The 22,285-nt window shown below is 42.6% G+C and overlaps 1 protein-coding gene across 1 annotated transcript in view; it reads left to right on the top strand.

Moving 5' to 3' along the window:
• The window catches only part of LOC109874969 (TOX high mobility group box family member 3-like), a 63,989-nt gene that overhangs the window by 24,523 nt on the left and 17,181 nt on the right, over positions 1-22,285 (top strand). The window contains exon 2 of the mRNA XM_031814619.1: positions 12,294-12,347. Within this exon, the coding sequence (XP_031670479.1) occupies positions 12,294-12,347 (54 nt within the window). The remainder of the gene's footprint in view (positions 1-12,293; positions 12,348-22,285) is intronic.

Genomic DNA, 22,285 nt, shown 5'->3' with positions numbered 1-22,285 from the left:
CGTTGGGCTATAATGTTTAGATTTGTTATACATTGTAAGGCTGCATGATGCGACTTTAATGATGATTTGAAAAAAGTTGCTTGAAAGGCATGATCTCTGTTTAGTTTTTTTGCGCAGGCTGAACACACTTCATCAGTCACTCATTCACAACTTGACAAGCAATTGATAATGCTTAGAATTTAACGGCGGCATCGCCTTTGTGTGGCCGTAATGTGCCCTCGCTGAGTGTGGCGATCAGTTAGCATGTTTGGTATGCTACTAATGACCATCAGCAGCATCAGAGCTTGGAGAAGCCTAATTAACATGACTAACGGTCACGTGGAATTTGACTGCCTTCATGACTCGTGACTGCCGGTGTGACGGTAATATGGTCACCACAACAGCCCTAGTATCAACTACAGTGTTGAGGCTTTGGTGTGCATCTGTCACAGATCCAATGAATTTCTGACATACTTTGTGAATTGTTTTGACTGTATGGAAGTAGCTTTGTGTCATCATAATTCCGAACAGCCTATTTATCCACATATTCCATATTCCTGAAACAGATCAAGCATGGTTTGAGTCGTAGGGGACATTTTTGAATATGTGACACGAGTAATAACAAGAAAAATGTAGCACTGGCCGTCATACGGAACCAAAGCACAACTCTCCTCGGCCCAGTGTTTGTTATGTTTGCTCTGCAGAGAACATGACAAAAGATGTCTGCGTCACTAACCTCAGACTTTTACTTACAGTCTGTCTCTCAACACTACCAAAACAAGCTGGCCCAGAGAAGAAACTTGACAGCGAAGTACACTATAATATCATTCAATCTCATTTCCTTTATTTTGTTAATTGACCACTTCAGCTTGTTTCCAAGTGTAGCCCATGTTTCTTAAACCAGCAACAAGGAAGCAGTAATGTTCTTAGTTATGCCATGTACTGTAACATAGTACCTGGGAGGCTCTACTTAGGTTTAACTCCCGTCCCAAATAGACACATCTATATTAGGTGATCTCACATTTCAGAGAGAGCACCCTTGGGACTGTATCTGTCATATACGTTAAAGTGAGCTTACACAAAATCTTTCTGAGGGGACCTGCACCTGCACCTGAGACCTGAAACTCAGTTTTATTAATACACTCAACTCCACCGAGGCTGCTTCCCAAATGGGACCCTATTCCCTACATAGTGCACTACATTTGACCAGGGCCCATAGTGCTCCCATAGGGCTCTGGTCAAAAGTACTGCTATATAAGTAATAGGGTAATATTTGTGATGCAAGACATCAAACACTGGTAGAGTATAAGTGAACAGTGAACAGGTGGTCTTTTATAGCCATGTTTATTTCCCAGCATGGGGTTAAACAATTCCATCAGGTCTGGTCCAGATTTATTAAAGCAAACAGGGCAGACTGATGACACAATGGGCATGTCCCAAATAGCAACCTATTTCCTATATAGTGTACTACTTTTGACCAGAGACCTATGGAATAGTGTTGAGACACATTTGAGACGCAAACAATGCAGGGCCAAGCAGAAGAGAGTGGACCGGCTGTGAAAGAGAGAGACAATCAGGACACAGACTGAATAAAACTGTCATCTGTTTTTTCCAGAATTCTGATAACACCAAATCTTTCCCTCTCAGACCTGTTCTACTGCTCCATTTGAATCTAGTGAGGGGTGAGAGATAGGCTTGAATGGTATACTGTATATACCGTATACCTGGGTATTTGAAAATATTTTTTCAACACCGTGAATACCATTGAAACTTTCTTTAAGGTTTTAATACATTTAAATATTTGTAGCTACTTTTTAAGTAAATACCTACGGTCAACTTGTGCAATACATTAGAAGATTAAGAAGATCGTGTTCTTCATTTCACCTGTCACGTAATTTTTCATTATAGTCCTCAGTTATGTGGTGATTGTTTACAAGCACACAACGATGAGAGACTGGAGCCTTGTGAGTCACTCACTGTTGTGCATCATGCGCCAGGTGATCGAGTTACAGCATGGAATTCACAACTATATGTTTGCCAGCTAGATATCTTATAACTATTAAGTTAACTGTCTAAATTTAAAAAAATGCTATGCAGTTGTGCTTTTGATTTGCTAATTTAGTGGTTATCTTCTTCCAAAATCAAGCTAAGATTGGTAACAGCAGAAAAAACCCTCCTGGAGCCATGTTGTCTATTATTTGTTTTGTGCGTGCAACAAACTGTGAGTAGCATTTATTTGTATAACTTTATGAGCTGGGATGTCTGTCCTGCAAATAATTTAGGTCAGAGACTGTATAAAATGTTCGCAATAATCTTTTTAGCATTCTCTATGCGATGTTACAGTTGAAGTCGGAAGTTTACATACACTTAGGTTGGAGTCATTAAAACTTGTTTTTCAACCACCCCACACATTTCTTGTTAACAAACTATAGTTTTGGCAAGTCGGTTAGGACATCTACTTTGTGCATGATACAAGTAATTTTTCCAACAATTGTTTACAGACAGATTATTTCACTTATAATTCACTGTATCACAATTCCAGTGGGTCAGATGTTTACATACACTAAGTTGACTGTGCCTTTAAACAGCTTGGAAAATTCCAGAAAATGATGTCATGACTTTAGAAGCTTCTGCTAGGCTAATTGACATACTTTGAGTGAATTGGAGGTGTACCTGTGGATGTATTTTTTTTAGGCCTACCTTCAAACTCAGTGCCTCTTTGCTTGACATCATGGGAAAATCAAAAGAAATCAGCCAAGACCTCAGAAAAATATTTGTAGACCTCCACAAGTCTGGTTCGTCCTTGGGAGCAATTTCCAAACGCCCGAAGGTACCACGTTCATCTGTACAAACAATAGTTCGCAAGTATAACACTATGGGACCACGCAGCCGTCATACCGCTCAGGAAGGAGACGTGTTCTGTCTCCTAGAGATGAACATACTTTTGTGCGCAAATCAACCCCAGAACAACATCAAAGGACAGTATCTGTATCCACAGTAAAACAAGTCATATATTGACATAACCTGAAAGGCCGCTCAGCAAGGAAGAAGCCACTGCTCCAAAACCACCATTAAAAAGCCAGACTATGGTTTCCAACTGCACATGGGGACAAAGATCGTACTTTTTGGAGAAATGTCCTCTGATCTGATGAAACAAAAATAGAACTGTTTGGCCCTAATGACAATTGTTATGTTTGGAGGAAAAAGGGAGAGGCTTGCAGAACACCATCCCAACCATGAAGCACAGGGGTGGCAGCATCATATTGTGGAGGTGCTTTGCTGCAGGAGGGACTGGTGCACTTCACAAAATAGATAGTATCATGAGGGAGGAAAATGACGTGGATATATTGAAGCAACATCTCAAGACATCAGTTGAAGTTGAAGTTGAAGCTTGGTCGTAAATGGGTCTTCCAAATGGACAATGACCCCAAGCACACTAACAATATAGTGGCAAAATGGCTTAAGGACAACAAAGTCAAGGTACTGGAGTGGCCATCACAAAGCCTTGACCTCAATCCTATAGAAAATGTGTAGGCAGAACTGAAAAAGCATGTGCGAGCAAGGAGGCCTACAAACCTAACTCAGTTACACCAGCTCTGCCAGGAGGAAGACCAAAATTCACCCAACTTATTGTGGGAAGCTTGTGGAAGGCTTTTGGAGCCAAATACTAATTGAGTGTATGTAAACTTCTGACCCACTCTGAACATGATGAAAGAAATAAAAGCTGAAATAAATAATTATCTCTACTATTTTTCTGACATTTGAAATTCTTAAAACAAAGTGGTGATTCTAACTGACCAAAGACAGCGCATTTTTACTAGGATTAAATGTCAGTGATTGTGAAAAATGGAGTTTAAATGTATTTGTCTAAGGTGTATGTAAACTTCCGACTTCAACTGTACATCTACTTGTTAGCATGGCTATCCTTTGGATTTTTAAAATTTTACTAGGCAAGTCAGTTAAGAACAAATTCTTATTTACAATGAAAGCCTAGGAAGAGTGGGTTAACTGCCTTGTTCAGAGGCAGAATGGCAGATTTTTACCTGGTCAGCTTGAGGATTCGATCTAACAACCTTTCGGTTACTGACCCAATGCTCTAACCAATAGGCTACCTGCCGCCCCGGATTATAGAGGCTCAGTGGGATTTTGTTCACTGCTGGTATTATAGAATGTTCCGGGATGGCACATGGTCGGTATGGAAATCTGGATACTGCCCAAGCCTAGTGTGTAAGGGACAGAGAGAGTGTATAAGGGACAGAGAGAGTGTGTAAGGGACAGAGAGAGTGTGTAAGGGACAGAGAGAGAGAGTAAGGGGGAGAGAGAGAGAGTGTAAGGGACAGAGAGAGAGAGGTAGAGAGAATGAGAGAGAGAAGGTAAGATGGGAGACAGACAGACAGAGAGAAAGAAATTCACTTTAATGTTACTTCTTGTGTAGTCCTGGACCAGCAGTCAGTTAGTTCTTATGGGAGGGAACAGTCTGCTGTGCTGTGGGAGTAATGATTTTTAGCTTTAAACTGAATTACGGATCGATTCCTCCTGCAGATCAGAACACAGCTTGTGAGCTGACTGTGTGGACACGCTGTGCACTGGAGTCGCTTTACAAATTGACTGCCGAACACATAGTGAGGTATATATATATATCTATATGTGTCAGCTTGCACTGCATGTATGGGGGCATGCTGGTGGTGAATAGCCCCTATAATCACAGGAGGGTCCAGCTGCAGACTGTTTACCCTGAATTGGGTGGTAAATGAGCATGTATTTGGTGAGGAGGACCCAGGGAATCAGAGATTGGTGTTTACCCAAGCTGCAACTGGCCTGGTGGAGGTTGTGCGGAAGGGAAAGTGTTCCATTTGTATTGCTAGTCTTGGTCTCCTCCCCTTCTGCTAAATGAAAGGGCCAAAGCTACAGTGGCTGTCATCTTAATGGAAATATAAAAATAAATAAAAACAACAGAGCAAATTACTTATGGTTATACTCTGGACTGAACTGGAGGCGTAGTGTAGTTGCAAGTTGACTGGTGTTTTATCCTTCTTACAGAGAGATGACTGGACTGGAGAACACATTAGCATAAGCATCGTGTCCCGGAGAACAGAGGCTATGCTGTGATTACTGAGCTCATAGTTGAATTGTAAAATTGCTTGTCAGCAGCTGATATGTTTCTGGCAAATGTCTGCTCGTGATTGAATTCGTTTTTGGTGTTTCTGTGAGGAGGAGGGAGGAGGAACACAGTCAAGGTGCTTACCTGCTGTCAAGCTAATACTGATACTGATGGCTTTGGATTGTATTGTGTAACCTAAGTAGCCTATATTCTGCTCATTCTGTGTCTCGTCCATCACAGAGTAGACATAGTTTTTTTTTACATAGCCAATCACTTATTGTGAGGTCATTTCATTTTGATTTATTCATGAGAGTCAACTTTGGAATTGAATAGTCTAAAGTGCAGATGGAAAAGGAAGATTCTAGACCCTTTGTATTAAATTTAGTATGGAATTTTGCAGTCCAAGACTTGAGCGGAAAAAAATACTTGATTTATTCTTACAAAATGTGGTTTTCGATGTCTTTTCTCTCTGTTCATGCTCTTGTGAATCTGGACTGTATGTTGACCAAATGAGCGCAACAGTCCAAGCTGACTATACCAAACAGTTACAGTGGGGAGAACAAGTATTTGATACATAGGTACACTTCAACTGTGAGAGACTGAATCTAAAACAAAAATCCAGAAAATCACATTGTATGATTTTTAAGTAATTAATTTGCATTTTATTGCATGACATAAGTATTTGATACATCAGAAAAGCGGAACTTAATATTTGGTACAGAAACTTTTGTTTGCAATTACAGAGATCATACGTTTCCTGTAGTTCTTGACCAGGTTTGCACACACTGCAACAGGGATTTTGGCCCACTCCTCCATACAGACCTTCTCCAGATCCTTCAGGTATCGGGGCTCTCGCTCGGCAATATGGACTTTCAGCTCCCTCCAAAGATTTTCTATTGGGTTCAGGTCTGGAGACTGGCTAGGCCACTCCAGGACCTTGAGATGCTTCTTACGGAGCCACTCCTTAGTTGCCCTGGCTGTGTGTTTCGGGTCGTTGTCATGCTGGAAGACCCAGCCATGACCCATCTTCAATGCTCTTACTGAGGGAAGGAGGTTGTTGGCCAAGATCTCGCGATACATGGCCCCATCCATCCTCCCCTCAATACGGTGCAGTCGTCCTGTCCCCTTTGCAGAAAAGCATCCCCAAAGAATGATGTTTCCACCTCCATGCTTCATGGTTGGGATGGTGTTCTTGGGGTTGTACTCATCCTTCTTCTTCCTCCAAACACGGCGAGTGGAGTTTAGACCAAAAAGCTATTTTTTTGTCTCATCAAACCACATGACCTTCTCCCATTCCTCCTCTGGATCATCCAGATGGTCATTGGCAAACTTCAGACGGGCCTGGACATGTGCTGGCTTTAGCAGGGGGACCTTGCGTGCGCTGCAGGATTTTAATCCATGACGGCGTAGTGTGTTACTAATGGTTTTCTTTGAGACTGTGGTCCCAGCTCTCTTCAGGTCATTGACCAGGTCCTGCCGTGTAGTTCTGGGCTGATCCTTCACCTTCCTCATGATCATTGATGCCCCACGAGGTGAGATCTTGCATGGAACCCCAGACTGAGGGTGATTGACCGTCATCTTGAACTTCTTCCATTTTCTATTAATTGCGCCAACTGTTGTTGCCTTCTCACCAAGCTGCTTGCCTATTGTCCTGTAGCCCATCCCAGCCTTGTGCAGGTCTACAATTTTATCCCTGGTGTCCTTACACAGCTCTCTAGTCTTGGCCATTGTGGAGTGGTTGGAGTCTGTTTGATTGAGTGTGTGGACAGGTATCTTTTATACAGGTAACGAGTTCAAACATGTGCAGTTAATACAGGTAATGAGTGGAGAACAGGAAGGCTTCTTAAAGAAAAACTAACAGGACTGTGAGAGCCGGAATTCTTACTGGTTGGTAGGTGATCAAATACTTATGTCATGCAATAAAATTTGAATTAATTACTTAAAAATCATACAATGTGATTTTCTGGATTTTTGTTTTAGATTCCAACTCTCACAGTTGAAGTGTTCCTATGATAAAAATTACAGACCTCTACATGCTTTTTAAGTAGGAAAACCTACAAAATCGGCAGTGTATCAAATACTTGTTCTCCCCACTGTATCTTATTTTATCTCCACATTTATGAGCAGCCTAATCTCGGGAGTTGATAGGCATGAAGTCATAAACAGTGCGATGCTTGAAGCACAGCGAAGAGCTGCTGGCAAAACCCACAAAAATGCTGTTTGAATGTATGCGTACGAGCCTGCTGGTGCCTACCACCACTCGATTAGACTGCTCTATCAAATCATAGATTTAATTATAACATAATAACACATAGAAATACGAGCCTTATGTCATTAATATGGTCGAATACGGAAACTATCATCTCGAAAACAAAACATTTATTCTTTCAGTGAAATACGGAACTATTCCGTATTTTATCTAACGGGTGGCATCCCTAAGTCTAAATAGTCCTGTTACATTGCACAACCTTCAATGTTATGTCATAATTACGTAAAATTCTGGCAAATTAGTTCGCAACGAGCCAGGCGGCCCAAACTGTTGCATATACCTTGACTCTGCGTGCAGTGAACGCAAGAGAAGTGACACAATTTCACCTGGTTAATATTGCCTGCTAACCTGGATTTCTTTTAGCTAAATATGCAGGATAAAAAATATATACTTCTGTGTATTGATTTTTAGAAAGGCAATGATGTTTATGGTTAGGTACACGTTGGAGCAACGACAGTCCTTTTTCGCAAATGTGCACCGCATCGATTATATGCAATGCAGGACACGCTAGATAAACTAGTAATATCATCAACCATGTGTAGTTAACTAGTGATTATGATTGATTGATAGTTTTTTATAAGATAAGGTTAGTGCTAGCTAGCAACCTACCTTGGCTTCTTACTGCATTCGCGTAATACGCGTGGGGCAGGTGGTTAGAGCGTTGGACTCGTTAACTGTCATTGGAAATAAGAATGTGTTCTTAACTGACTTGCCTAGTTAAATAAAGGTGTAAAAAAATTATAATAATTGGGCCAAATCGGCATCCAAAAATACAGATTTCCGGTTGTTGTGAAAACTTGAAATCGGCCCTAATTAATCGGCCATTCCGATTAATCGGTCGACCTGTAGTGGAAAGTCTTTCCAAATAAAAACAATCCAATGAACTACTATGCTATTTATAGTACATGGAGAAAACAAATGCATCTCAGCAAATGAAGATGTAAACAGCCACAATTTCCCCTCCTCCTCTTCCAGCTCTCACAAGAGCTCATCATAGCACTATAATGGGAGAGAAGACTGCCAGTTGTAAAGGATTGGGTATTCTTTCCCTTCTCAAAACACAGAGAGAAATTAAATTCATCTCTTCATCTGATTCAATGTGAGGAAAGCTTAATGCTTTTCTGTCTCTCTCTATGAGTGTTTTCTCAGACAGTACATCCTATTCATCTTTTCATGGCAGGATCAGAATCATGTAAGCTCTTTAATTCTCTCTTTTCTGAAACATTTATTGAAGAAAGAAATTTGCTGCTAGTGCAGATAGAGAGGAAGTGGCTAGGAGTGAAAACACTAGGTAGATGGCCGGTCAGTCAGTGTGTTTGCTCTGCCGTTTCTGTCTCTCTCACACCGTCGAGGCTCGTGTTACACAGAGCTCCTTTGGCCATGGATCCACTCTGTTAATAAAAGCCTTCTATCCCAAGGCTATTTTAAAGCTCTACTCTACTCTACTGCTGCTTGTTCCCCTCTGCCAGATAGAGCCTTTAGGAGATATAGAGAGAGAATGACAGAGAAAGAGAGATTGGGAGAGGGAAAGAGAGACATCACTTGTTTTTCCAAACATGCTGAGCTTGGAGCTTGAATGTGCAGGGCTGTCTAATGCTTTGTAACAGGTTTGTCTGGCCTGTTGCTGCTGTGCTCTTATGTTCCTACAGATTTTTCACCCCCAGTTCCCTGGTTCCTGTAAGAACACCCCATGATAACATTTCTGTAACATTTACTCTGTCATGTTCGGGTGATAATACCCCAGACAATCTTAGTTCCACCAGTGGCAGATTTCACTGCTGCCAAAAAGCTTCCTGTGTAACATAGCGTGGTTTGGTTTTGTCCTAACGAGGACTGTAAGCAGGCAGAGTTTGTTCATCCATCCTGCTCATCTCATCATTTTAATTACAGAGCGCTTATTGTCTGCTCTGACCCATTTTAGTGCAGGCTCTGCCGTCAGCTGCACAGTCCTTCCAATCACACTTAATTTCATCTGGCATTTGACTCAATCAGAGCCGGCCGTGAAACATGAACATTAAACGCCGGCGTTCCACCAAATGAATTGGGAGCAACAATATAACAATAACAAGATCCGCTCATGTTGCTACTCGCTGTCCACTGAGGATGTGGCCAAGCGACTGCCACAGTAGGGTAGAGCTCTTAATGGTCAAGATTGATTCTGGTGGCTGGGGACCATTTCCAATGGTGTTGGTAAGAGACTAGGATGTGTCCCAAATGGCCCCCTATTCATTTTATAGTGCACTGCTCTTGACCAGGGTCCAAAAGTAGTGCACTACATAGGGCATAGGGTGCCATTTGGGATACAGTCTAGTTCTCAGAGGAGAGTTGGACTTGTACCCAATGTGCCCTGGAACTGGAAGCACAATAAAACACACCTCATGGAAATGGGGCAGTCTTCCTAAAGAGTTTCACAATACTAATTAATGGCCTTTCCTTATTGCAGTGTTTTCACTGAAGTTAATTTACTGGAACTCAGTCCAGCATCAATTGTTGTTGGTTGTTTTCCTATTGTTTCACCTTAGAGCGTGGTGTTTGTGTTATTGAGGTATAAATTCACCATGTGTTGGGAGCACACACCACAGAGGCGGTAGTTTACAGATCTTAATTTGACCTGTATTGTCACAGCAAAATAATCCTGTGCAACAGGATTTTAATGTTTAGTCCATAATGTTGCTTGATCGGTAGTTAGGCTATTAGCTGGTCAAAATGAGGCTACATGAAAAGTGGAATACTGTTAATATAACCACGTGTTAGTGCTGGTTTTCAGTGAATTTGTGTATATCATGAAGCTCGTCTGCATTTTCTGCGGCACAGAAAAATATTCAGCATAAAAAGAGTGATCAAATTAAGATCCTGCATCTGTATGTTGCAGGTAGTAATTGCATTGGGAAACAGTTGGATGTCGATGACGCTAATGAATAACTAAACACTGACAACCAACACACTACCTGCATGCTCTGGGAAGACATAGCCTACCTCCACATCAGTTCTTGCCATTAGAAAGCCCACAATAACAACAAAATGATGTATTCACCTCCTTAGATCCTTATGTTCCCTCTCCATTTCCCACAATATTCAGAGTTCTCTTGGTTCCAGAGCTATTGTTTGTTCACCCCCTAACGTCTCACTTACCAGAAAAAACCCAGGGGGGTTAGGAACAGAGGTAGCACTGCACAAAACCTTCCTATATCTTCCCACATCAACACAATGTTGCCTGTGTTTCAATAGAGAGAGATATCTCTGAGGCTTCAATTTGTAATCTAAAAGAAGAAGGGGACAGTGTAACACTTCACAGATAAGCCCAGGCTGCGTTGAGGTTAATTACTAGCCGAGTGTGGCTCAGAATGCCAGATGTGTGTGTGTGTGTGTGTCTGTGTCTGTGTCTGTGTCTCTGTGTGATTCTCAGAATGCCTGACCATAGAATACCCTGGCCATGTCAGGTCTGAAAGTGCAGAAGGGGGAAGGGAGGACCGCTCCTTATTGACAGAGGTTTCACAGTTGAGGTTATCTGCAACTCTCTGTGGTGTGTGTGTGTGTGTGTGTGTGTGTGTGTGTGTGTGTGTGTGTGTGTGTGTGTGTGTGTGTGTGTGTGTGTGTGTGTGTGTGTGTGTGTGTGTGTGTGTGTGTGAACCCCAGTGCTCAGATGCAGTTCAGTGGGACAGCTCCAGGTAAAGAGGTCTACAAACGGGTTGTGTTGAATGTATCAAACCACCTGCTTTGCCAACTGCTAGTGGGGCTTGTGGCTTCCCTTCTCATTGGTGCATTACGCTGTTAACATTGCTGCTGATTCTACACGCTCTCTCTCCAAGGCATAGGCTAATTAATGGATACCATTCGTAGTTGATTAGCTGCAGTTCTTTCGGTAATTACATTCGCATACTAACCACTCACAAGAAAACGAGGGGAGAAAAAAACAAAGGAGTGGAAAATAAATGAATGCACTTCTCATCTCGCTCTGATCTTAATTTGTTTCCACTATTGTTTGGCTTCCGCTTAAGATAAGAAACCATTTTTTCTCTCCCTCTATATTTGAGTTGTTCCACTTTCATAATGTTTCACTAGAATGACTTTGTAATAATTACACAAAATGAGATTATTCCAGTGCTTTGTGCAAATGGAGAAAGTGTCTCACAGAGGGAGGACTCATGAAGACACAAACCTCTTCCCCTCTTCCTCCCTGCCCGGTGTAGGTAGGGTTTGTGGGGTTTGTGCTGCTGCTGTAGCCTGGTCACAGAGAGGTGCATTGTGCTCTAGAGCCCAGCTGCTAGTGCATAATTCTTCATTCTGTCTCCCATTGTTCCTACCTGTCAGCATGCTTGTGTCTCAGAAGAAAGGAAGTGGCAGCCATTTTGCTAGGAGGGCTGTGTGTGTGGGTTTAGGGGGCTCGTCATGAACGCAAAACACAGCGCTGTTGCTATTTCTTAACTAAACTAAAGGACACATTTTGTAATAGCTCATCTAGCTACACTTATCCCCTCCATTCATGCTTGCCTTTCACCAATCCAAAAAACCACAACCGCTCCATGTCCTATTGGTACTCTCCCACCATCTTTTTTTAGTTCCTTGGCAGCATCCTCCTCCCTTGGGTTACTTGAAGTTAATAACCTGCCAGAGCATCTTGATACTTTGCTTTGTGATGCAAACCCATGCTTAATTACCATCCCATAAGGCATGAATTTCATTATTCCAGATTCCAGATTTTCATTACCTTGCAGTGAATTGGCTACAGCTTTTCAAAAGACATATTCTACTATGTGACAATAGAGCAATGTCACCCAAGCAGAAACAACTAGGACTAAACTCAACACGTAAATGTGAAAAACGTAAACGCAAGTGACACTAATTGAATGGATCTGTGAAAGGAAATATCTCTGTGACACTGATTTGACATAATCTTGGTATGAGGCCAGAGGTATAATGATGATCTGTTCTCTTCTCTTGCAGTTTGCCAACAACAACAACTACATGAACATGGCAGATGTCGCTGGCGGTGGTGATGTAAGTATCCCTTCTCCACTTTCCTCAACTATCCCTTCACGTTCTGATCTCTTCTCCACGTTCTGATCTCTTCTCCACGTTCTGATCTCTTCTCCACGTTCTGATCTCTTCTCCACGTTCTGATCTCTTCTCTACGTTCTGATCCCTTCTCCATGTTCTGATCTCTTCTCCACGTTCTGATCTCTTCTCCACGTTCTGATCTCTTCTCCATGTTCTGATCTCTTCTCCACGTTCTGATCTCTTCTCCACGTTCTGATCTCTTCTCCACGTTCTGATCTCTTCTCCATGTTCTGATCTCTTCTCCATGTTCTGATCTCTTCTCCATGTTCTGATCTCTTCTCCATGTTCTGATCTCTTCTCCATGTTCTGATCTCTTCTCCACGTTCTGATCTCTTCTCCATGTTCTGATCTCTTCTCCATGTTCTGATCTCTTCTCCATGTTCTGATCTCTTCTCCATGTGCTGATCTCTTCTCCACGTTCTGATCTCTTCTCCACGTTCTGATCTCTTCTCTACGTTCTGATCTCTTCTCCATGTTCTGATCTCTTCTCCACGTTCTGATCTCTTCTCCATGTTCTGATCTCTTCTCCATGTTCTGATCTCTTCTCCATGTTCTGATCTCTTCTCCATGTTCTGATCCCTTCTCCACGTTCTGCTCCCTTCTCCATGTTCTGATCCCTTCTCTACGTTCTGATCCCTTCTCCATGTTCTGATCCCTTCTCTACGTTCTGCTCCCTTCTCCACGTTCTGATCTCTTCTCCATGTTCTGATCTCTTCTCCATGTTCTGCTCCCTTCTCCATGTTCTGATCTCTTCTCCACGTTCTGATCCCTTCTCCATGTTCTGATCCCTTCTCCATGTTCTGCTCCCTTCTCCACGTTCTGATCTCTTCTCCACGTTCTGATCTCTTCTCCATGTTCTGCTCCCTTCAAGTTCTGATCTCTTCTCCATGTTCTGATCCCTTCTCCACGTTCTGCTCCCTTCTCCATGTTCTGATCCCTTCTCTACGTTCTGATCCCTTCTCCATGTTCTGATCCCTTCTCTAAGTTCTGCTCCCTTCTCCATGTTCTGCTCCCTTCTCCACGTTCTGCTCCCTTCTCCATGTTCTGATCCCTTCTCTACGTTCTGATCCCTTCTCCATGTTCTGATCCATTCTCTACGTTCTGATCCCTTCTCCACATTCTGCTCCCTTCTCCATGTTCTGATCCCTTCTCCACGCTCTGCTCCCTTCTCCAAGTTCTGATCTCTTCTCTACGTTCTGATCCCTTCTCCATGTTCTGATCCCTTCTCCACGTTCTGCTCCCTTCTCTACGTTCTGATCCCTTCTCCATGTTCTGATCCCTTCTCTACATTCTGATCCCTTCTCCATGTTCTGATCCCTTCTCTACGTACTGATCATGTCAAGGCCAACATTGGAGATGTAGGGAAGTCAATGAATCAGATGTCAAAGATAACAACTACTATTTGTCCGACAGTGGACCGGCAGACAAGCTATAGTAAATTATAGACTACAATTGTTTTTAACATTGAGTAAGGCTTTGTTGTATTGCTGTTTAATAGCTTCATACTGAAGCAAGACCCTGCATAGATTGATAGTAAGATTAGTCAAGTTCTGAAAGCCTTGTGATGTGTCTAGCTTGACAGGACTCAGCAAGCCAAGCCAAGGTGAGGTGTCAGAAAGTTAGGGATGTAAACACCTGTTTTCCCTCGTGTTCCAAGACATGATCAAGGAGCCTGAGGAGAAACACGCGCCATCACTCACAAAACCACTCTCTGTCTTGCCTGGCAGTTCCAATGCCTTGAACATCATGTGGCATGACTTTAGAAGTGTCTGAATGATCTGTGTATGTTATGGTAAGGACACATAGAGTAGGTTTGGGACTACTTCTGATGAGCTGCCGAACTCACATTTCATGTCCCTCTGAGCGTTGGTGACTGAGGATTCAACAGTGTGCTAAATATACCAGTGTAGTCGACCTCCACCCTCTCTCCTGCCCTGTCATTAGGGAGAAGTGCACCAAAAATAGCCATCATCCATCCACAATAGTTCAAAACAGAGCAATCTCATACTGTTTAGTGTACCAGGGTGCTGTCTAAAGAGAGACTGATCTAGCCTGCTCTCTCAACCATGTACCAAGCAACCACAGTATTGCCATAGAGAAGATGAAAACAGATACCTTTGTAATGTTACACATCACATCTTTCTCCATGGTTGAGAAAGCTATTGTTTCTTTAGCTCAATGGTGATGCTACTCAGTCATGCAGATACAGTACAGCCGGGACTGCACAGACTGACGCAACTACAAAGCTTTCATAGAGTCTTATAGGGAGATGTTTCATTTGCCAACAAATTTGCTAAAACTTAGTGCATCCATCCTCCATGTCCAGGGGCTGCTGAGGCCAAAGAAATATAATTACTAGAACCGGCATCCCCATGCAACTAAATGTTGCATCCCCATGCAACTCAATGTTGCCATGGTCAAAGGGGCTTTTTTTTTTTACCCAATCTAGTTACTCTACTTCTATGGCTGGGGCCCTCTGTGGTGAGGCGAGTGGAGGCCACACCATCACAAGCTGTTCAGAGATCATTCAGCCCAAGCTGTGAAAGCCCAGTGTGGCTGGACTGGCTGGGTGGGGGCTGGTGGTAGGGGGAAGACAGGAGAGTTGATAGAACAGCCAAGCAGCTCATTTGCATTTGATCAAAAGGAGCAACTGTTTCCAGTGTTACGGTGCAGATGGTATTGTACTTCAGCCCACATTTTGTGTGTGTGCGTGCGTGTGCGTGCGTGCGTGTAGAGAGCGACATAGAAAAATATGTCTGAGTGTAACCACAGACAGAGCACAGATTATTAAGAATTGGAGTGTGTGAAGTATTGTTTCTTGTAACCTGAACTGGGGGGAAATTTAAGTGACTTTCCTCTTTGAATTGTGTAATTTCACACTAAAATGAGATTTCTCTCTACTGTAACACTGTATTAATCAAGTTAATGTGACAGGCCTTGGCTCTGGGTGCACTGGGAGGGAAAGCTTCTGTACCAGCACCAGCCAAAATGGATCTGGCTCCATGATGAATGAGTGACTTTAACAGCAGCTAAATATATACAACTGCATTCTGCATAGACAATTGAGGCTAATGGTAATTGTAAAAAAAAACATCAAGTTCTCTTGCAACTGTATAATGCAGAACACTGAGTCATCTCTACACAAACACTACTGGCTATTTACTCACTGGTATACTAAAACTCAGAGAACATCTTTAAATTAGCCAATATGCTTATTCAAATAGATTAAACAATATTAGATACTTAGATGACTAGTGTATCAAAATAAACCAATATGCTTATTCAATAGATAAAATAATGTTGGATATGTAGATGGCTGGTGTATCAAAATCAACCAAAACGTCATATGTAACAGATAAAACAACATTGGATTTTTACTGTAGATGGCTGGTGTGTTATTATTCTGCACTTACAGAATGAGATAAGATGACCTTGGTGTGCTCCTGTTAAAACACCCATCCTAACAGGGCGGCTTGACTGCTCTCCTTAGAGAGTATGATACTGTACACCGGGATTCAATTCCACTCAGCGGTGGGTATCACTTCTCCCTTCCAATCAAATTAGACAGGAGTAATGATCTATGTAGAAATGGATTCGAGATGGTTACAAATTTGAAATGTTGATTACGGGCCCACTGTGATGTTATCATTTGAGTATCTTTATGCTCCTCTGCCTCTCTAGATGTTGGAAACTGGAGTCTCAATCCTGGCTCTATTGATCCCGGGGCCTATTATATTCAGTAATTGCATGGCTCTGCCTTTAACAAGTCTTGGTTATTGCATCAGTGAATTGGATTACAGAAGTTTATTGAAAGGCTGGAGATATTGCCTCAAAAGCTTTTTCTTGCTCCTGTCTTCGATATTGGGAGTGAGAACACCATACATGTTCTAGATAGAAGGAATATGAGATAGATTGGAGTCCTCGATGGTTCACAGAAACACATCAGATCATTAGCACCATGAATCGTCTCATGCTTTTCCTGAATATTTCCATAATCCTTGCCTTGTTAGCTCCAATAGTCAACACTTTAGCAGTGAGCCAATGTGTTTGTCATAAACCTGATGGCCTTTTCACCATGCACGTAATGCTGCCTGTGTATTAACACATTACATCATACAACACTGGGGCTCTGTGGCTGCTTGGGAGATTCCCTATACATCTGCCCACAGATGCTGGATTGATCTGGTCTGGCCTCAGCTCCCTCTTACAAGCCCTGCTCTTCCCCCTATGCCATCGGACCCTCCACCTGCCCATGGAAAGACCCGTCACACATGCACGCACACATAACACAAACAACATGCACACACACACAGTGACTGACATGGACACACACACACACACACACACACACACACACACACACACACACACACACACACACACACACACACACACACACACACACACACACACACACACACACACACACACACACACACAAACATGAAGCCAGCATCTGGTTCGCTTGGCACTTGGCTGTGCTGAGCTTTCATAACAATTTAAATGGATAACCAGGCTGCTGATCAAGGAAGTGGATTGTGCGTCTCTTAATCTGAGATCAGAGCCCCTCTAAACTGCTCCTGGTGCAGAATTAGCCAGGCTTTATGTGAAGTGACACCAGGCAGTAATGCTGCAATGCTGTAACAGTGTGTTACTCTCTGGGCTCCACCAGCCATCCAGCCAGGCAGACAGGCACTTCTAGTCTGGCACCTCTCCCCCTCAGAGGAATTTTTAAATTTCACCTTTATGTAACCAGGTAGGCTAGTTGAGAACAAGTTCTCATTTGCAACTGCGACCTGGCCAAGATAAAGCAAAGCAGTTCGACACATACAACAACACAGAGTTACACATGGAATAAACAAACATACAATCAATAATACAGTAGAAAAATCTATATACAGCTTGTGCAAATGAGGTAGGATAAGAGAGGTAAGGCAATAAATAGGCCGTGGTGGTGAAGTAATTACAATTAGCAATTAAACACTGGAATGGTAGAATGTGCAGAAGATGAATGTGCAAGTAGAGATACTGGGGTGCAAAGGAGCAAGATAAGTAAATAAATACAGTATGGGGATGAGGTAGATTGGATGGGTTATTTACAGATGAGCTATGGACAGGTGCAGTGATCTGTGAGCTGCTCTGACAGCTGGTGCTTAAAGCTAGTGAGGGAGGTAAGAGTCTCCAGCTTTAGAGATTTTTTCATTGGCAGCAGAGAACTGGAAGGAGAGGCAGGCAAAGGAAGAATTGGCTTTGGGGGTGACCAGTGAGATATACCTGCTGGAGCGCGTGCTGTGGGTGGGTGCTGCTATGGTGACCAGTGAGCTGAGATAAGGCGTGGCTTTACCTAGCAGAGACTTGTAGTTGACCTGAAGCCAGTGGGTTTGGCGAATGAGTATGAAGCGAGGGCCAGCAAACGAGAGCGTACAGGTCGCAGTGGTGGGTAGTATATGGGGCTTTGGTGACAAAACAGATGGCACTGTGATAGACTGCATCCAATTTGTTGAGTAGAGTGTTGGAGGCTATTTTGTAAATGACATCGCCGAAGTGTGTGTGCATAGTCAGTTTTACGAGGGTATGTTTGGCAGCATGAGTGAAGGATGTTTTGTTGCGGAATAGGAAGCCGATTCTAGATTTCATTTTGGATTGGAGATGTTTAATGTGAGTCTGGAAGGAGAGTTTACAGTCTTAGCAGACACCTAGGTATTTGTAGTTGTCCACATATTCTAAGTCTGAACTGTCCAGAGTAGAGGTCGACCGATTATGATTTTTCAACGCCGATACCGATTATTGGAGGACCAAAAAAGCCGATGCCGATTAATCGGGCGATTTTTATTTATTTATTTGTAATAATGGCAATTACAACAATACTGAACACTTATTGCAACAATACTGAACACTTATTTTAACTTAATATAATACATCAATAAAATCTATTTAGCCTCAAGTAAATAATGAAACGTTCAATTTGGTTTAAATAATGCAAAAACAAAGTGTTGGAGAAGAAAGTAAAAGTGCAATATGTGCTATGTAAGAAAGCTAACGTTTCAGTTCCTTGCTCAGAACATGAGAACATATGAAAGCTCGGTGGTTCCTTTTAAAATGAGTCTTCAATATTCCCAGGTAAGAAGTTTTAGGTTGTAGTTATTATAGGAATTATAGGACTATTTCCCTCTATACCATTTGTATTTCATTAACCTTTGACTATTGGATGTTCTTATAGGCACTTTAGTATTGCCAGTGTAACAGTATAGCTTCCGTCCCTCTCCTCGCTCCTCCCTAGGCTCGAACCAGCAACACAACGACAACAGCCACCATCGAAGCAGTGTTACCCATGCAGAGCAATGGGAACAACTACTAGAAGGCTCAGAGCGAGTGACGTTTGAAACGCTATTAGCGCGAGCTAACTAGCTAGACATTTCAGTTCGGTTACACCAGCCTCATCTCGGGAGTTGATAGGCTTCAAGTCATAAACAGCGCAATGCTTGACGCACAACGACGAGCTGCTGGCAAAACGCACGAAAGTGCTGTTTGAATGAATGTTTACACGCCTGCTTCTGCCTACCACCTCTCAGTCAGATACTTAGATACTTGTATGCTTGTATGCTCAGTCAGATTATATGCAACGCAGGACACACTAGATAATATCTAGTAATATCGTCAACCATGTGTAGTTAACTAGTGATTTATGATTGATAGTTTTTTCTAAGATAAGTTTAATGCTAGCTAGCAACTTACCTTGGCTTACTGCATTCGCGTAACAGGCAGTCTGCTTGTGGAGTGTAACGAGAGAGAGGCAGGTTGTTATTGCTTTGGACTAGTTAACTGTAATGTTGCAAGATTGGATCCCCCGAGGTGACACGGTGAAAATCTGTTGTTCTGCCCCTGAATGAGGCAGTTAACCCACCGTTCCTAGGCCATCATTGAAAATAAGAATGTGTTCTTAACTGACTTGCCTAGTTAACCAATTATGCATTAGGGGGCGCTATTGACATTTTTGGATGAAAAACGTTCCCGTTTTAAACAAGATATTTTGTCACGAAAAGATGCTCGACTATGCATATAATTAACAGCTTTGGAAATAAAACACTCTGATGTTTCCAAAACTGCAAAGATATTGTCTGTGAGTGCCACAGAACTGATGTTACAGACGAAACCCAGATAAAAATCCAACCAGGAAGTGCCGCATTTTTTGAAACCGCCTCATGTCAATCACTCCTTATATGGCTGTGAATGAGCTACGGATGAGCTTACATTTTCCACGTATTCCCCAAGGTGTCTACAACATCGTGCTGTCTTTTTACGCATTTCCATTGAAGAATAGCCGTAAGGGACCATATATAGCAAGTGGTCACATGGTGTCTCCCGCAGAAAATCTTGCCTAAAATACTGAGGTAGCCATTTTTCCAATCGCTTCTTATGAGAAACCAATTGCCTCGACGGATATATTATCGAATATATATGTTAAAAACACCTTGAGGATGGATCCTAAACAACGTTTGCCGTTTTTCTGTCGATATTATGGAGTTAATTTTGAAGTTTGGCGTTGTAGTGGTAGCATTTTCCGGTCGATTTCTCAGCCAAGCATGATGAACAAACGGGAGCTATTTCGCCTACAAAAATAATATTTTTGGAAAAAAGGAACATTTGCTATCTAACTGTGAGTCTCCTGAGTGAAAGCATCCAAAGTTCTTCAAAGGTAAATGATTTAATTTGGTTGCTTTTCTTATTTTCGTGAAAATGTTGCCTGCTGCCAGCAGAGCCTAGCATAGCATTATGCCATGATAAACGTACACAAATGCTTGTCTAGCGTTGGCTGTAACGCATATTTTGAAAAACTGAGATGACAGTGTTAACAAAAGGCTAAGCTTGTGTTTTAATATATTTAATTCAATTAATTAATTAATTAATTAATCTAGGGGTATTTATGTCCGCTGCATTATGCTAATTCGTTTGAGGCTATGATTACGATCCGGGATTGCTCATTGCAAGAAAAGTCTAAAAAAAATATATAAAAAAATACAGATGTCCGATTGTTATGAAAACTTGAAATCGGCCCAAATTAACTGGCCATTCTGATTAATCGGTCGACCTCTAGACCAGAGTAGTGATGCTGGACGGGCGGGCAGGTGTGGGCAGCGATCGGTTGAAGAGCATGCATTTAGTTTTACTTGCATTTAAGAGCATTTGGAGGCCACGGAAGGAGAGTTGTATGGCATTGAAGCTAATCTGGAGGTTAGTTAACACAGTGTCCAAAGAAGGGCCAGTATACATAATGGTGTCGTCTGCGTAGAGGTGGATCATTGAATCACCAGCAGCAAGAGCGACATCATTGATGTATACAGAGAAGAGAGTCGGCCCGAGAATTTAACCCTGTGGCACCCCCATAGAGACTGCCAGAGGTCCGGAAAACAGGCCCTTCGATTTGACACACTGAACTCTATCTGAGAAGAAGTTGGTGAACCAGGTGAGGATATCATTTGAGAAACCAAGGCGTTTTAGTCTGCCAATAAGAATGTTGTGATTGACTGAGTCAAAAGCCTTAGCCAGGTCGATGAATACGGCTGCACAGTAATGTCTCTTATCGATGGAGGTTATGATATTGTTTAGGACCTTGAGCGAGACTGAGGTGCACCCATGACCAGCTCTGAAACCAGATTGCATAGCGGAGAAGGTACGGTGGGATTCGAAACGGTTGGTAATCTGTTTGTTAACTTGGCTTTTGAAGACCTTAGAAAGGCAGGGTAGAATAGATTTAGGTTTGTAGCAGTTTGGGTCTGGAGTGTCTCCCCCTTTGAAGAGGGGGATGACCGCAGCAGCTTTCCAATCTATGGGAATCTCAGACGATATGAAAGAGAGGTTGAACAGGCTAGTAATAGGGGTGCAACAATTTTGGCAGATAATTTTAGAAAGAGAGGGTCCAGATTGTCGAGCCCGGCTGATTTATAGGGGTCCAGATTTTGCAGCTCTTTCAGAACATCAGCTGTCTGGATTTCGGTGAAGGAGAAGTGGGGGAGATTTGGGCGAGGTGCTGTGGGGAGCGTAGGGCTGTTGACCGGGGTAGGAGTAGCCAGGTGGAAAGCATGGCCAGCCATAGAAAAATGCTTATTGAAATTCTCAATTATAGTGGATTTATCTGTGGTAACAGTGTTTCCTAGCCTCAGTGCAGTGGGCAGCTGGGAGGAGGTGCTCTTATTCTCCATGGACTTTACAGTGTCCCAGAACTTTTTTGAGCTACAGGATGCAAATTTTGAGCTACAGGATGCAAATTTCTGTTTGAAAAAGCTAGCCTTAGCTTTCTTAACTGCCTGCGTATATTTGTTCCCAACTTCCCTTGAAAGTTGCATATCACGGGGGCTGTTCGATGCTAATGCAGAACGTCACAGGATGTTTTTGTGCTGGTCCAGGGCAGTCAGGTCTTGAGAGTCAGGTCTTGAGGGCTATATCTGTTCCTGGTTCTACATTTTTTGAATGGGGCATGCTTATTTAAGATTGTGAGGAACACACTTTTAAAGAATAACCAGGCATCCTCTATTGACAGGATGAGGTCAATATCCTTCCAGGATACCCGGGCCAGGTCGATTAGAAAGACCTGCTCGCTGAAGTGTTTTAGGGAGCGTTTGACAGTGATGAGGGGTGGTCGTTTGACCGCAGACCCCTTACGGATGCAGGCAATGAGGCAGTGATCGCTGAGATCTTGGTTGAAAACAGCAGAGGTGTATTTGGAGGGCAAGTTGGTTAGGATGATATCTATGAGGGTGCCCATGTTTACGGATTTGGGGTTGTACCTGGTGGGTTCATTGATCATTTGTGTGAGATTGAGGGCATCAAGCTTAGATTGTAGGATGGCTGGATTGTTAAGCATGTCACAGTTTAGGTCA

Source organism: Oncorhynchus kisutch, linkage group LG3 (assembly GCF_002021735.2).
Source record: "Oncorhynchus kisutch isolate 150728-3 linkage group LG3, Okis_V2, whole genome shotgun sequence".
Taxonomy (NCBI): Eukaryota; Metazoa; Chordata; class Actinopteri; order Salmoniformes; family Salmonidae; genus Oncorhynchus; species Oncorhynchus kisutch.
Note: the sequence above shows the minus strand (reverse complement) of the source record. Positions and strands in the feature narration are given on the sequence as shown.